The 17,283-nt window shown below is 40.3% G+C and overlaps 1 protein-coding gene and 1 pseudogene across 5 annotated transcripts in view; one reads left to right on the forward strand and one right to left on the reverse strand.

The window, feature by feature from the left end:
* The window catches only part of Xpo4 (exportin 4), a 158,658-nt gene that overhangs the window by 35,359 nt on the left and 106,016 nt on the right, over window positions 1–17,283 (forward strand). For all 5 annotated transcript variants that reach the window (XM_029559238.1, XM_029559237.1, XM_029559239.1 and 2 more), the window contains one exon: window positions 7,098–7,236. In XM_029559238.1, coding sequence (XP_029415098.1) covers window positions 7,098–7,236 — 139 coding nt within the window. The remainder of the gene's footprint in view (window positions 1–7,097; window positions 7,237–17,283) is intronic.
* On the reverse strand, window positions 12,853–13,294 carry LOC103726715 (annotated as a pseudogene).

Below are 17,283 nucleotides of genomic sequence, written 5' to 3' on the forward strand. Positions count from 1 at the left end.
GGTCTCCCTGTAGCCCCAGCTGTCCTGGAACTCACTATGTAGACCAGGCTGGCCTTGAACTCACAGAGATCTGCCTGCCTCTGCCTCCCAAGTGCTGGGATTAAAGGCGTGCGCCACCATGCCCAGCACTTAATATTATTTTTATGTGTTAAGGGTGTATTACCTCCATGTATATAAGTGCACCTGTAAGGTCATGCAAGGACTGTAGAGGTTGGAAGAGGGTATTGGATCCCTGGGAACTGGAGTTACGGATGACTTTTAGCTGTCATGTGGGTGCTAGGAACTAGACTCTGATCCTTTGCAAGAACAGCCAGTGCTCTTAACCCCTGAGCCATCTTTCCAGACCCATTTATGCAATTTTAAAAAAGAATAGGAAAATAATTAACACAGCGTTTGGGGGAAAAATTGATTTACAACTTTTTCTTTTTTCTTCCCTTTCCTCTCAGACAAGGACTTACTCTGTACCCTAGACTGGCTTTGAACTGACAGCAGCCCTCCTCCCATAGCCTCCCAAATGTTGAGAGTATAGTCATGAGCCACTGTACCCAGCTTACTGGTTATTCTTTTTACATCTTTCAAGCACTAAGTATTATTTAATTATTACTATTACTATTTTATTTCTTTGTGGTCCTGGGTATTGAACCCAAGGCCTGTGAATTCTAGGCAAATGCTGTACCTCTTGGTGATACGCTCAGCCCCAGTTATTCTTTTGAGATTTTATTGTTTGGGTTTTTTTTTAGTCTTTTTGAGACAGGGTCTCCCTGTAGCCCCAGCTGGCCTGGATTTGCTATGGAGACCAGGCTGGCCTTGAACTCACAGAGATCCGCCTGCCTCTGCCTCCCAAGTGCTGGGATTAAAGGCGTGCACCACCATGCCCAGCATGTTGTTTGGTTTTTGAGACAGGGTCTTGTTAGCCCAGGATGGTCTTGAACTTGTTATCTAGCCAAGAATGACCTTGATCTACCTGCCTCCATTTCTAAATGTTGGGATTACAGGTGTATACCTCTGTGTCCAGTTTTAGTCCAGGGTTTCATGCATGCTAGGCAAGTACTCAACCAATTGAGCTATACCCCCAGTCTCCAAATACTATTTTAAAGATAATCAGTGTACATTGTGTATTTCCTGTTCATGCACTTGAATACTTTAGTTGTTCAATTTCAATCCTTGAAAAAAAGTTTATTATATAATCAGAAATATGTGTGCCCTAGACTGGAGCATGTATTAATGGCGATGTCTTAGCTTTTATCCTGTTATGATAAAGTATGCTGATAGAAGAAACTTAAGGAAAAGGTTCAACTCACAGTTCCAGGTACAGCCCATTGTAGCAGAGAAGTCATAGCGGCAGAAGCTTGAGGGAGCTGTCACATCGCATCCATAGTCCGGAGCAGAGAGTAATTATGCAGCTGCTCAGATGCCTGTCTCTACTTATATAGACTAGGTCTTGCCCACAATTAAGATGGGTCTTCCCATATCAGTTAATAATCTGGACAGGCCCTCATGCTCAAAGAACTATTGCCCAGTTGATTCTAGTTTGTGTCAAATTGACACAGACAATATCCATCACTTGAACCATCACTGGTGATAAGCATATTCTTAAAATTTCAGATTTGGGCAAGGATGCAACTCAGTGTAGGGCATTTGCTTATCATATTCAAGGCCCTGTTTGTTTGTTTGTTTGTTTGTTTGGTGACAGGGTCTCTGTAGCCCCAGCTGGCCTGGAACTTGCTATGTAGACCAGGCTGGCCTTGGAACTCACAGAGATCCACCTGCTTCTGCCTCTGAGTGCTGGGATTAAAGGTGTGTGCCACCATGCCTGGCTCAACAAGGTCTTGTTTTAGTCCCAGCATTGCAACAAAACAAAATAAAGCAAAACTTGAATCTAGTCAGCTGGTGGACATCAGGCTCTAAATTAATAAAAAGTTTTTTGATTTATTATTATTATTATTGTTATTATTATTTTGATCTTTTTGAGACAGGATCTTCTTATAGCCCCAGCTGGCCTGGAACTCACTGTGTAGACCAGGATGGCCTCGAACTTACAGAGATCTGCCTGCTTCTGCCTCCCAAGTGCTGGGATTAAAGGCATGCACCAGCATGCCCAACTTATTTTTATTTTATGTGTATGAGTGTTCTACCTGCATATATGTAAGTGTACATATGTCATACAATACCTGCAGAGGCCAGAAGAGGACATTGAATCCCCTGGAACTGGAGTTATAGATGGTTGATAGTTGTCATGTGGCTGCTGGGAACAGAACCTGGGTCCTTTGCAAGAGAGGCCAGTGCTCTTAACTGCTGAGCCATCTCTCAACCCCTGAATTAATTTTTTAAAACAAGAATTTCTGACACAACTTTAGCACTTAGTTAACTGCTAACTGCTTCAGATATAGGAAAATATGTGCGAGAAAAAATGCCAGCTTACTTTGGCCTAAACATCAGAGGTTTAGCAGGAAATGTCCCATAGATGAACATATATACATGTGTGGGAGGAGAGGGTAGTTTGTTTATCTAATTTTTATAGAATAACGAAAATTCATCTTGATTTTTAAACTTTCTTTGTGCTAGCTGTCTGGATTGATTTTTATATGCTTGGTGGGGCCATTTGGGTATAATATTAACTTGCCTTGTTTTTATTTTATGTGTATAAGTGTTTTACCTGCATGCATATAAGTGCATCACATGCATGCAGTACTCATGGAGGCTAGAAGAGGGTCTCAGATCCCCAGGAACTGGACTTAGAGATGGTTGTTAGCCACTCTGTGGGTTCTGGGAACCGAACCTGGATTCTCTGGAAGAACAGTATTTTTAACTGCTGAGCCATCTTTCCAGTCCCTAGCTTGCCTTTTTGTTGTTTCCATTGGTCATATTTACTAGACCCGCTAGTGTTGTGGGTTCTCCTCAGGCCAGCTGAGAAGACCCTAACCTGGATCAGGTCCCCTGCTGATTGGGGGGGGCAAGAGGCGTGGAGTCAGGACACACAGACCCTGGGAGTCGGGTAGAAGCAAGCACTAGGCGAGGTGCTGCAGGCTCGTTTAATGCAGGAGGGGGCAGGCCTTATATTTCCCTTTTCTCCACCCCCAAGTCCCTTTAGTCACCGTATCGTTTTCTGATTGGTCCGTGCCACGAAGTCTGTCAGCAGTCACTGGGCTCGCGAGCAGGGTATGGAGGAGGTGTGGGCTCCTTTTGGCGGGCTATTTGTGGACCAAGAAGTGAAGTGAATTCTCACTGAATCCCAGGGCTCTGAGTCTGGGCCATCTTTGGAAGCCTCCTGCTACACGATAGGACTATTTTCTTTTGGCCCCTCTATACATAAAGAAAAGTAAATACAAGTAAGTCAAAGTATTGACAGTAGCAACAGGTGTTTGTTGCATTTTTGTTTGTTTTTAATTTTTGAAGCAGAATCCTGCTGTCTTGTTGTAGAGCTCAAATTGACTTTCTGAGTGCTGAGATTACAGGCCTATACCACTTGGCTGATGCATTATTTTGTCCTTTCTTTTTTTCGTATACTATGACTTATACACATTAAAATTCCTAAAATTTCGTATATGAAAAGAGACACATTCTTGCTACATTTTACTAAAAAATGATGGTTGTTTTGATCTTTATCCTAATAAACTTTGGGGGGTTTACTTAGTTATTTTTTTATGTGTATGAGTGTTATACCTGCATGTATGTAAGTGCACCTGTGTCATGCAGTGCCTGCAGAGGACAGAGAGGGCACCTGATCCCCTGGAACTGGAGTTACAGACAGTTGTTAGCTGCCATGTGGGTGCTGAGATTCGAACCTGGGTCTTCTGCAAGAGCTTCCAGTGCTCTTAAATGGTGAGCTATCTCTCCAGCCCCTCAATGTTGTATTCTTACTGTTAAGCAGAAATTAAGAGAAGTCTTTGCATTTATATTTATATAATAAAAGGAAGAAATCTGAAGGTGTCCATATTTATATTTAGCAAGATCTAAAAAAAAACAAAATTAAGGGCTGGGTATATAGCTCAGAGGTAGAGTACCCAAGGTCCTGAGTTCAGTCCCTAATATGGTGTGGGTAAACCATCAGAAAGCAATTGAGTTGGACAGGGTGGCTCATGCCTCTAATTTCAGCCTTTGGAAGGCTGAGACGGGAGGATTGCTCTAAGTTCAAAGCTAAGGTGGTCTACAGTATGAGACACTGTCTCTAAAATTGGAAAGAAAAAAAATGTATTCTATTAGTAGTTTTAGTATTTAGGCCCCTAGGTCTAAAGAACAGTTTATATGGCCCTGGATCTGGGTGTTGTCATAAAGCTTCTGAGGGTTTGTTTTGTTTTTACCTGTAGAACAGTAATTTGATTGGCTGTTATATGGTTGGATCCAGGTCAAATGAGACAGAGTTCTAGGAGTCCTCAGCTGTCACCACGGAGCAGATTTTTATAAGGAGTCAGGGTCACAGCAGAACTTCTTGACTCCTTGACAGGTTCCTTTCTGGAGCTACATGTTTATCACAGCCTTTTCCCACCTTCAGCTGGGAACCCCAGAACTCTGCAGAGCTGGGCAGATTTCAGTGTTGGGCAGGTATTCACTGATGTCTATTTGTGTACACAAATTAGTTCCATTTTTTAAAAAGATTTTATTTTTTATTTTTTAAAATGTGTACACATTTTGCCTGCATGTATGTAATTGCACTACATGTGTGCAGTGTCCCTTGAATTCAGAAGAGGATGGGACTGGAGTTACAGAAGGCTGTGGCACCATGTAGTTGCTGGGAATGGAACCTGATCCTCTGCGAGAGCAGCGAGTGCTCTTACCTGCTGAGCCATCTCTCCAGCCCCAAAATTAATTCCATTCTTACATCATTTTGATTAGTTCAGAAGCTGTTGAAATACATTTTTTTGTTGTTTGTTTGTTTTGGTTTTTTTTTGAGACAGGGTCTTCCTGTAGCTCCAGCTGGCGTGGAAGTGGAACTCACTAAGTAGACCAGGCTGGCCTTGAACTCACAGAGATCCGCCTGCCTCTGCCTCCCGAGTGCTGAGATCAAAGGTGTGTGCCACCATGCCTGGCTAAAATACATTTTTTTCCCAAACGTGTGTGTGTGTGTGTGTGTGTGTGTGTGTGTGTGTTTTATATGTGTGGTGATACGGGTAGAACCCAGAATCTTGTGCATGTTAGAGAAGCAGAGCCCCCTCCCCCACGCCATTTTGAAAAGCTTTTAAAACTTTCAGTAGTATTGATAGAATAGCATGATGAGCGCATCCATATCCCTTTCCTACTGGAAGCTCAATTAACTTGTCACATTCGATTTCTTTCTCAAGTATAAGTATGTGTTTTTCTTTTTCTTTTTTTGGTTTTTTTTTTTTGAGACAGGGTCTTGCTGTAGCCCCAGCTGTCCTGGAACTCATTATGTAGACCAGGCTGGCCTTGAACTCACAGAGATCTTCCTGCCTCTGCCTCCCAAGTGCTAGGACTACAGGTGTGCATCACCACACCTGGCTTTCTTTCTTTTTTAAAAAAATATTGTTTAGCCGGGCGTGGTGGCGCACACTTTTGATACCAGCACTCGGGAGGCAGAGGCAGAGGCCATTACATGTACAGATTTTTTTCCCTTCCTAATTGAGGCAAAATTTGTATCAAGTGAGATAGATGTGCCTTCTTTTAAAGAGGCAGGTAGCACAGTGGTCAAGAAAGGAATTTACGCCCTATTCTGCCATACTTGACTCTGTGACCTTGCCCAAATTATGTGACTATAATCTTGTGTACTAAGTTTCTGATGATAAATGGAGGAAATAAGAGTATTTATGAGTATTGAATGTGTTCATTTACAGAAAGTCTTGCATATCATAAGACTAAATAAAGGTTATTTGTTTTCTAATACTTGCCAATAGAGATATTTAAAACTTGCTTTATGTACATTTCTAGTAGCTATCATTTACTTTGTATAAACACCTTTTACATGTCGAATAGTGAGTTTTTTATATACTACTTTGCTTGGAGTGGGTACAGATAAGTCATATCATGTCTTGGTGCCTTGGGAGCCTTTAATAATAAGTTTCTGGAGAAAGTGACATCACAGTCTTGGCAGAGGGAATAGAAGTTCATAGTCTTGGAATAGGAGTTTGGAGCCAGGGACTGAGACGTTCCATATGCCTGTGGTACTGCTTGTGTGTGGAAAGAGTGAAGTCAGAGAGCAGAGTGGGCACTTAGCCATCACAAATCTTAGAAAGGAATGACCGTATAACTTATGTCCATATTGGGACGTCTTGGCAGGTGAAAGTAAGCACTGTTAATAATTACACTGGACAAAAGGAAATTGTGGCTCTTCCAGGAAAGCTAGGATTGGTCTTCTAAATGGTTGATCTAAGGAATGTGGCCTGTCTCAAGGGCACAAGATTTTATATTTATGGCATTTGCATCGTTGTATCATAACATTAATGTTTTCTGAGCCTAACCTTTAAGGAGAAGTTCAGAAATTGTGTTTTAAGTCTCTGTGCCCTAGAGATTGATGGACTTCAGAATACCTTAACTTGGGATGGATATTTGTATTGTCATGCAGAGGTACACAACTTGGGTAGGATATTGTAAACACCTTTAGAATTTGTTTTCCTAGTTCTCTACCTCGGATAGCAGAGATTTTGACTTTTCACATTAAAGGGTAATAGGAGAAACTGCTGGTTGGAGATGGATGTTAGGTCAGAATTTATCTTAATCTTAGTGATGATACCCCCACCCCAAGTATTCAACAGGGAACTGACAGCATTTATTGAACACTGCCTGAAGTGCTTAGTATGTATGTAATGGCACAGTCCTAGCAACATTTTTGTTGGTTTATTTTTTGCCTTGCCTGAAATTCACTAGGTAGCTCAGGTTAAGATGAAACACTTAGTTCTTACAGTGCTAAGAACTAACCTGCCAGCGTTATCTGCATTTTAAAGAAGAGAAAGCCACTGGGGTCACACAGCCAGTAACAGACCTAGACTTGATTCCAGACCTCTAAGTCTGTATGTAACACAGTAGATTGTACCACTCTCAGATGTAAACAGCGTAAGTAGTCACTTGGGGAGCAGTAAGAAATTCAGGAGTGTTTTTATATTAGATTTAGTAGATGTTTTCACAACAACTTTTATGTTTTCCAGCCTCCAAAAGTATGTTCGGGAACAGATTCTATTAGCAGTAGCGGTAATTGTAAAAAGAGGATCATTGGATAAATCAATTGACTGCAAAAGCATTTTTCATGAAGTCAGCCAGTTGATAAGTAGTGGCAATCCCACTGTGGTAAGTATGCTTATATAAGTATTAAGTTTCGTTTTGCCTCTCACCAATAGTGTTATAGCAGCAGCAGTATGGGTATCTACATAAGAACTTTTCATTTGTTCAGCATTTCTTCTAGTCTTTAAATATGTGTATATAACACAGTATGTTTTGCTTTTTCATTTGAGTCTGTGTTTTTCCATGTTGCCGTTGTGCGTGTAATCATTTTACTTTGTTGTGAAACGTGACAAGTAATATACTATAATATTTTGTTGGTTTTTGAGACAGGGTCTTGCTATGTAGCCCCGGCTGGCCTTGCACTCAAAGAGATCTACCTGCCTCTGCTTCCCAAGTGCTGGAATTAAAGGCATGTGCTACCACACCTAGCTTTTGAATATTCTTAATCATTTCTATTGAACATTTTTTCACGCATTCTAATAAGTCTTGGATAGTTCTGGTATTATAGAAGCTGGGCATGGTAGTGCACGCCTTTAGTTCCAGCACTTGGGAGGCAGATGCAGGTGGATTTCTCTGACCAAGGCCAGCCTGGTCTACATAGTGAGTTCCAGGCCAGCTGAGGCTACAGGGAGACCCTTTCTCAAAAAGACCAAAAAAAAAAAAAAATTATAGAATTGGTTGAATTAAACATAAAATGGTGTCTGCCATAGTAAGTATCATTAACTGTTGCTGTACAAATGGACCATTACTTCCATGGCCTTCTGTCAGGTGAGCACACGTGAGGCCATTGTTCTTAACCAAATTACTTCAAGAAGCATCATTTCTCCCTTCCAGTCTCCTGTCCAACTTTTAGAGAATGACTCTTTGGTTGTAGTCATTTCATCAGAGGCTAAAGAATAGGAATTGCATTAATGGCCAACTCTGATCTTTGATATTGATTTTTATCAGCTGAATGATACCTAACTCAGGGTTGATAAATGCTTGGCTTAATTCTTAGGTATCAAATCTTTAAATATTTTGATTAGTTTTTAAGCTATCACAATTTTTTAATTACTTAAGCGATATCTATGTAAGGTTATACAATTCTTTAGTAATTCTTCAGTAAGAGGCATTTTATTTATTTATTTATTTATTTATTTATTTATTTATTTATTTATCAGTTCAGATGACAGCTCTTTTATTTATTTATTTATTTATTTATTTATTTATTTGCTGCAGTGGGCCTTAAACCTAGACCCTTGCTCATGTCAGGCAAGTACTCTATCTTGGGCCTTCCCCTGAGGATCTGGTATTGACCAGTGTCAGCTAGGGCCTCCTGCCCATGTCTGTAGCTTTCCTTGTGAGTTGTGGAAGTCCCAACCCTGGTTCCTCAACTATAGCTGGAACTTCTGGGAGATGTGGAACTTCCCCTTACCTGAGGGCCTAACCCAGCGTTAAAGCTGGTCCCCAGTAGTCCTTAACTCATCAGGTTCAGTACTGGTCTGCCTTGGGTCCGAAGCAACCACTGGAACTGCTGGGAGATGTGGAACTTCTCTGGTAGTTACATTTCTTGAAAATGGTCTAATAAGAGCCTGCTTACATTAACAAATTTTTGTTACATTTGTGTGTGGGATGTATGTGGGGGGGGTGTACATGCACATGCACACATACATACACTACAGCACACATGTGGAGGTCAGAAGACAACTTTCAGGAGTAGGTTCTCTCCTTTTACCCTATGCGTTCCAGAGATCAAACTCAGATCATCAGGCTTTGTGGCAAGCACTTTTCCCACTTAGCCATCTCACTGACTCCTGTTTACAGTGTTTGAGACAAATTTGGGGGAAGCTACTTTTTTACTTCGATTTTTAGGATCTCAGTGTGTTCTCTACTTGTAGTTGCTCCACTGTTTCTGAGTAGAGCTTTGCTCTTGAGTGCTAGTGTTGCAGTAGATTTTATAATGACAATCAGGTCACTTGGGAGGATTTCGGTAGTATTTGCTTTCAGACTAGTGGCCATGTATGTAATACAGTGGTGACTGTCCAGGACCAAGTCCTACTTGAAAATACTATCCTAGGGAGAGATGCTCAGCAGTTAAGAGCACTGGTTACTCTTGCAGAGGACCCGAGTTTCGTTTCCAGCATGCACATGGAGGCTAACAACCATCTTTAACTCATTCCAGGGAATCAGATGCCTTCTGGTCTCCATGAGCATTGCATACATGGGTACGCTTACATGCATATGGGCACTCATACACATAAAATAATCAGAAAAAAATTTAAAAAGTACTATCTTAGTCCCCAGATGATCTGTGGAGTTATTGCTTCTATTTCAGATTTTGCTTGAGGACATTTTTGATAGTCCTACAGTAAAAGAATCCAGCTCATTGCAGTGGACAGGATTTAAACTTGAAGAACATTTCCAGTGACTCTGAGACTTAGGTTAGCCCTTTCTGGCTGAGTCTGTTGATAATTCTGGTTGGGGTTTTGGTGCAGAGGTCTACAATTTGTGCTTACCCCTATGACATATCCTCTTGGCAGTGGGAAAATACAGCAAAGTCTGAAGAGTTCCTTGCCATCCTCAGGAATGAGCACATACATGGAATGGAGATCTCTTCTTTTCCCTGGGAAAAATTTGATGCACAAAATGTAGTCCACGGCAAACTGACAGTTGTACTTGTTTGAGATACTGCAGTAACTTCTGTTCTAAGAAGGACTGGAGCAGATGTAGTCAGAGGAGCTTTTGCTATATTCACAGTGCACACATTTGAGAAAAGTGGACAAATTTAATATTCTCTTGAAATACCCAAATATCTAAAACTTGCTTGGTTTTGTTTTAGATAGGGTCTTGCTGTATAACTGTCTGGTCTGGAACTTACTGTATAACCCAGACCGGCCTTGACCTCTTGAATTTTTCTTCATCCTTTTGTGTGCTGGGTATTTAGGCATGTACCTCATATACCTCCTGCTCTACAGGATTTTCTTTTGCCTTTAAAAATTTTTTTTAAATATTTTATTTATTATTTTTATTTTATGTGTATTTGTGTATTGCCTGCATGTAGGTAAGTGCTGGAGGACAGAAGAGACTGTCAAATCCCCTGGAACTGGAGTTATGGACAGTTTTTAGCTGCCATATGGGTGCTGGGATTCGAACCCAGGTCTTCTGCAAAACAGTCAGTGCTCTTAACCACTTAACCATCTCTCCAACACCTAAAATATGTTTTATTATTTTTATTTTATGTGTGTGAGTGTATTACCTGCGTGTATATAAGTGCACCCATGTTGTGCAGTACCCACGGAGGTCAGAAGAGGGTATTGGATTCCCCTGGAATTGGCTGGAGTTACAAATGGTTGTTAGCTACCATGTGGGTGCTGGGATTCAAACCCAGGTCTTCTGCAAGAGCAGCCAGTGCTCTTAACCACTGAGCCATCTCTCCAGCCCAAGGATTTATTTATTTTTTTAGGTAACTTTTGATTTAATAGGCTGTTAAGTTATTTAGATTAAAAAATGTTACAAATTCAAACTCAAGTATTTTTGGTTGTGTAGAAGTAGTAAACAGTCTTGTTATCTGGAACACTAACAAACATTAAATTCAGTGCATTTCTCCTCTGTTAAATATCTATGTACATGGCCGGGTGTGGTGGCGCACTCCTTTAATCCCAGCACTTGGGTAGCAGAGGCAGGCAGATGTCTGAGTTCAAGGCCAGCCTGGTCTACATAGTGAGTTCCAGGACAGCTGGAGCTACAGGGAGACTCTGTCTCAAAAAGACCAAAAAAAAAAAAAAAATCTATGTACATATGTTTCAGTAACCTCTAAGTGGGTAAAGCTACACTAGATCTTTTCCATATGCAACTCATACTGCTCAACACTTCGCAGCTTTCTTTTCCAGTCTTTTACTTTGTACATTCACTGTCAGTGCAATTCCACTATTACCTGCCTTAATTTACTCCAAAGGGTTACTGGTAAAAGCGAAATCAAGAACTTTCATTCTTAGGCAGGAATGGAGAACTGAGCAGCAATTTCCTTACTGTAAATTATTTTACACAGGATCTTCTAATGCTAACGTGTAGCTGAATACTAGCCATAAAACATACTCTAGGACTTAAGAGTTAAAAATGAGCCAGCTGCAGTCCTGTACAACTGTAATCCTAGCACTCAGGAGCCTGAGGCAGATTAGTCAGTAGTTCCTGCTAAGCCTGAGTGACACAAAAACCCTGCCTCAAAATCAAAACAAAACAGTGTAGTTCTAGGCTTTAATTTTTTTTTAATTAAAAAAATAAATTTCTGCCATTACTTTTGAAAATGAACACTTGGAATTCTTATATACCCTCAAATCCTAGTTAGACATTCCATTCAATTTATTGGAATGTTTTGGGGAAAAGGTTAATTTTCTTGTTTTGACCAGTCTCTCTATGTAGCACATACTGGCCTTGAAAATTTGAGATGTTCATGTCTTAGCTTGTGTGTGCACCACCATGCCTGGTTCCCAATGGAGTAACAAATGTTATGCAGAGGAAGTCACTTTGAGCAATGACCAGTCTAACATCAGCATAAATTATAGTCTTTTTTAGTGATGGGAATGCACATAAAATTTGAGGCTGTTTTTTAACTATTATCTTTGAATGCTTTTAACTTGAAAAATACCTTGATAAACATTCAGTGAGAGCTGGAGATGCAGGTCAGCAGAACACCTGCCTAACATGTACAAGACATTGGGTTTGATCCCCAGCCCTACAAAAACAAACTAAAAAATACACAAAGAGAGCTCAGAATCAAGGGTTTGGGATGAATTTCAGAATACTCAGTGTTGTTGACAGGTTTACTAAGCGATTCTTTTGACATAGCATAAGAGACAGTCACACTACATTGGATGGGGACTCAAACTTTGTTCGAGATAAATTCTCTTGTAGCTAAGTCTGGTTTTGAACTCCTGATCTTTCTGTTCCAGCCTCCTAAGTGCTGGGATTACAGGTGTACATCATAGTGCCCAGGTTGAAGTTCAAAATCATAAATGATAGGACTGAAAAGATTTATGACTTACTTACTCAGAATATTTAAAACTTGTTTCCCAAAATAATTTAAATTATGCATATTCTTCAAAAGTCTTCTAGTCAACATAGTTGCTCTCCTGAATACATATTAATTAGAAATTAACTTGAACAGCCTTTCTCCCTATAATCACCTGGCAAAGCTATAAGATGAAATTGTCAAATCCTTACTGCCAAGTGGGTTGCCCTCTACTGGACTACTTAAGATATTTAGATAAGTCAATGCAATTTGGCTTTACAGAGCAATACAGTAGATAAAATGTAAGCATTCCATATTCCCAACAGAGGTTCCCTAAATAAATTAAAACCCTCAAACCCTTTAGAAAATTAACTTTTTACCATAGAATCAACACAGTGTCAATTCTACACATAAATAATTTCAGTCATTGTGAGAACCATAATAAAAGAATTCCGGTCCCCTTTCTAACCTTGGCAGCAGATCTGAAAAAATAGTAATGGGTAGGAGCAATGAGCACACATTCTCATGATGATTGGTACAGTAACAGATCTCATTTTTCAGTCCATTCACTCATGGATATTTTCTTATACATAAAGAGAAGTCACAGGAGAGTCATTCTGATTAGCTGATATCCATTAAGTCTCTTGCCACAGCATCATAACTTTTCCAAGCTTTTCCTCTGTGAAAACATCAAGTTGTTGCAAGTTGTTTATCTCTGTGGCTCATCCCCATGCCTGAGATTTGCAGTAATGTAGGACCAATTTACCATCACTGCCAAAACACTTACAGAGAGTTCCAACTTCTTGGTCTGGGGAGGGGGCAAAGGATTGATTCACATAACTATTCCGAGGCCACAAGTTTAAGGAACTTTTTGATGAAGTCAATGAGTCCTTGGATGGTTCGAGTTTGTTCTACTGCCTACTTCTTCATTTTCATTATTGGGGTGTCTCCCATGGCCTTTAGCAGGATGTCAGTTTTTTTCTTAGTGTCACTGTGAGGTTCCTCTGACCCCGGCGAAACTGCGGCCAAAGACGGGGGCTCTGGGGTGGCTGTTTCTGGGGAGACCTCCGAAGGGCCTTGGCCGGCCACAGCCACTGAAGGTGGGAACTGCAGCACAGCCTCAGGTTCCTCCGCCATCTTGCTCACTCGGATTTTTTTTTTTTTTAAGGAAAATTTCTAAATAAAAATCCAAGCACTTGTATAATAATTTCTGTTCAGTAGTGAGAGGTGGAACTAATTTTAAGATTATAGGATGAAGTTGGACATGGTGGTGCACTCCTTTAATTCCAGCACTTGAAATGAAGCGACAGGCAGAGATCTCTGTGAATTGAAGGCCAGTTTGGTCTACATAGCGAGTTCCAAGCCAGCTGGGCCTATAGAAAGACCCTGTCTCAAAAGACCAAAAACGATTATAGGATGAACTGATTTTGGTGACTACAGTGAAGACATTAAACTTGAAAAATATTCTCTGTGTTTACATAGTGAGTGAAACCCACATTACATAATGACACCCACAGTGGCTGTTAGTGCATGTCCTTGTCCAGGAGTGTGAAATTAGCAAATGGAGTAGGTCTGAAAAGTGAGACTAGACCAATGAAACATTGAATATATCTTCCTCTTGGATGGTGAAGAATTTTTGGAAGTGATTCAAGAATTCACAATTTTCTTAGTTGCAGAGACATGACTAGCAGTGGAGAAAGGATTAGAACCTTGATAAAAAAATGACATGGAAAATTACCAGAGTTGGCCAGAAACTTTCTTTATATTGGTAGTTTTAAGAGGTCTATGAAAAGAAGATGTTATGTTTGCTTTCTATTGCTGCAACAAAAACACTGTTCAAAACCAACATGTGGAGGATAGGGTTTATTGCCTCTTACTCTTTCAGGTGACAGTCCATTACTGAGGGTGGGGCAGGAACTGAAGCACAGAAGACTCTGGAGGGACATTGCTTACTGGCTTGCTTCTGGCCTATGTTTAGTCTGTTTTCTTTTTTTTAAAATTTAACTTTTTATTTTATGTGTATGCCTGTATTGCCTGCGTGTAGTAAGTGCACCCGTGTCATGCAATGCCAGTGGAGGTCAAAAGAGGCTGTCGGATACCCTGGGACTGGAGTTACGGACAGTTGTTAACTGCCATGTGGGTGCTGGGATTTGAACCCAGGTCTTCTGCAAGAACAACCAGTGTTCTTAACTGCTGTGCCATCTCTCCAGCCCCTAGTCTGTTTTCTTATACAACACAGGACCACTTGCCCAGGGATGACACCGCCCACACAACAGTTAAAAAAATACTTCACAGACATTCCCACAGGCCAATCCAATAGAAGCATTTTCCCAATTGAGGTTCCTTCTTCCTAGATGTGTCAAGTTGGTAACTGAAGCTATCCAACACAGAAGATATGCCAATTATAGAAATTATCTGATAGTTTTCTTTTTCTAAATATTTTATTTTCTTTATTAGTGGCACATGTGTACATACCTGGACATCAGAGGAAAGCTTTTGGGAGTTGGTTCTCTCCTTCTACCATGGTTAACAAGCGTGGAACTCAGTTTGCCAGGCTTGGTGGCAAGTGCTTTTATATCCCACCAACCCTATCTGATGGTTTTCTGCAGATGAAGAGAGTTGACCTCTGGAACTATTAAATTAGATAACTCATTTCCCCTCATGCCTCTAGAATGGCCTTTCTATGGATCTTCCCTGGCCAGAGACTATAGTTTGGCTGCTTCTCTTCAAAGTATTGGTGTTGGTTGTCCATTCTTCAGTATTAGTCTCATGAACATGTTTATACAGGTTTGGGGGCAATGTAGGATAGCAGAGCACTGAGTTTAGATTAAACTATATGAGTTTCAGTTTAAATTTCAGCCTTGCCATTTACTACCTACTTACTAGGAGCAAAGAATGTAAATTCTCTAGATATTAATTCCTAAGTGTTTCTTAGAGACTGACTTAGTGTCATCTTAGAGACTGCTTGTCCAGCAGATATTTGTGCCAACTCTCTAGTAGCCTCTCACTCCTTTCTTTGCAGAATTTTGGGAGCATAAATTATAGTAAATCATCCCTATTTTAAAATTTGTAAAGTAGGAAGTATCTATTAGTGAAAGCTAATTATTTATGTATAGCCAGTCTACCAGTCATGGTGTTGAACGCCTTTAGTATCAGCACTTGGGAAGCAGAGGCAGGCAGTTCTCTATGAGGTTGAGGCCAGCCTTGTCTACATAGCGAATGCCAGACTAACCAGCTGTGGCTCTCAAAAAGACCCCCCCCAAAAAAAAACCCAAATAAAAATATAGCCAGCCTTTTAGCTTTCCTTTAAACGCTTGAAAGTATTATCAGTCTTTAGATGGGAACTATCATAGTTCCTTATAGATAGTTTTATGGAAAGTTTAATGAATACATAAAACCTTGAGAGAGGATTTGAACACAGAACCTTGCTCATGTTGGCAATTACTTGATCACTGTTCTAAATAAATCCTCAACCCTCATCAAACCTTTTCTATGGAGACATTTCTTAGATAGTATAGCTCTCCATATGTCATAGTGCATTGTTAGTGTAATTATGCTTGCACCATGATTATGACGGATAACTGGTTATTTCATCTCAATTGGGAAGTGTCAGGCTTATAGTCAATACTAGTTTCAGGAGAGAGGGAAACTTTTCTTCCTAGAAAATTAGCTTCGGTTGTTTTTAGTTATGTTGACACACAAACTAAAAATCCATTCTATTTCATGTTTGCCTTATTTCCTTTGAAAGTAATAAGCCTACATTAAGTCACATTTAAAGGTAGTTAATTCAGTACTTAAGCCTCCCTTCTTCCTTTTTGCCATGTTGGACAGAAGTGTTCGTGATAAATTCGTTTGTCTGCCTAGGGCTGCCCCTGGGTATGATAGCCAAGTTAATCTCTCTTATCACAAAATCTCATTGATGTTTGCTTAGAAGAACAGCTGGAGGTCTGCTATATAGTGTGGCAACCTTTCATACAATTTATTCTTGGTAATAAAGATCCTGAGCCAGAGCCAGGCTATTCTAAGAGACAATCCTCTTTCTGAACAAGAGCATTCTATTTTGTCAGCTGGGGTTAGTGTTTGAGTATCTTGTGCTTGTTCCACTAAGCTGGCGAGGCTTGCTGTCTCTGAAAGGCGTTTTTGTGTTTGTTTCTGTCTTCCACTGGCGTGAAATTAATGGCTTTGACTAGAATTGTGAATGCTGCTCTAAGAATTTCAATGTAGACACAGAATTCTTTACATTGTTAACTAGTAGTTTTCAGAACTTCAGTGAAAGAAGACAAACTATGAAAACATTTGTTTCCTTTGAGATAGTATCTTATTTATACCAGGGTAACTTCAAGCTTGCTATATAGCCCAGGTTATATCAAACTCTAATCTTCCTGACTCTACCTTCCCAGGTACTAAGATGATAGATATGTGCCACCAACACTCAGATTTATGTGCTCCATGCATGCTAAGCAAACACTCCAACTGAGCTACATTCCCAGCCCATGAAGACTTCTTTGTAAGCTTGAGACCTCATTGCATTTGTCTTGTCTTCTATTTGCTTTATATATCCAAACTTATAAACAGCCCCAAAAGAGTAGGGTGCGCCTGGAGAGATGGCTCTGCAGTTAAGAACCATTACTGCTCTTGGAGAGGACCCAGATTTGGTTCCCAGCACTCACATGGAAACTCAAAGACACCTGTAATTCTAGCTCTAGTGGATCTGATGCCCTCTTCTAGCCTCCAAGGGTACCTGCCATCTGATGCACATATATACATGCAGGCAAACATAAACACACAAAAATAAAAATAGTCTTTAAAAAAACCTGCAGGGAACACATGCATTTATTTATTTTCTACTTCCTACTTTTGTCAACAGTGCTAGATATAAATAACTGGAGATTCATTAACTCAAGTCAAACTATTTAATGATCATCTCCTATTTTTAGGTGCTATCATATTGTCGTAATTTGGCAAAACATAGATGACAGTCAGGAGGTAGAATGAAAAAAAAAAATCCAAAGCAGGTAATTGTTCAATTTTTGTGATAATTATAAAAATACTACTTCCAGGGCTAGAGACATGGCTCAGGGGTTAAGAGCTCTGACTGCTCTTGCAGAGGACCCGGGTTCGATTCC

The sequence above is a fragment of the Nannospalax galili genome, unplaced genomic scaffold (genome assembly GCF_000622305.1).
Source record: "Nannospalax galili isolate Female #2095 unplaced genomic scaffold, S.galili_v1.0 scaffold388, whole genome shotgun sequence".
Taxonomy (NCBI): Eukaryota; Metazoa; Chordata; class Mammalia; order Rodentia; family Spalacidae; genus Nannospalax; species Nannospalax galili.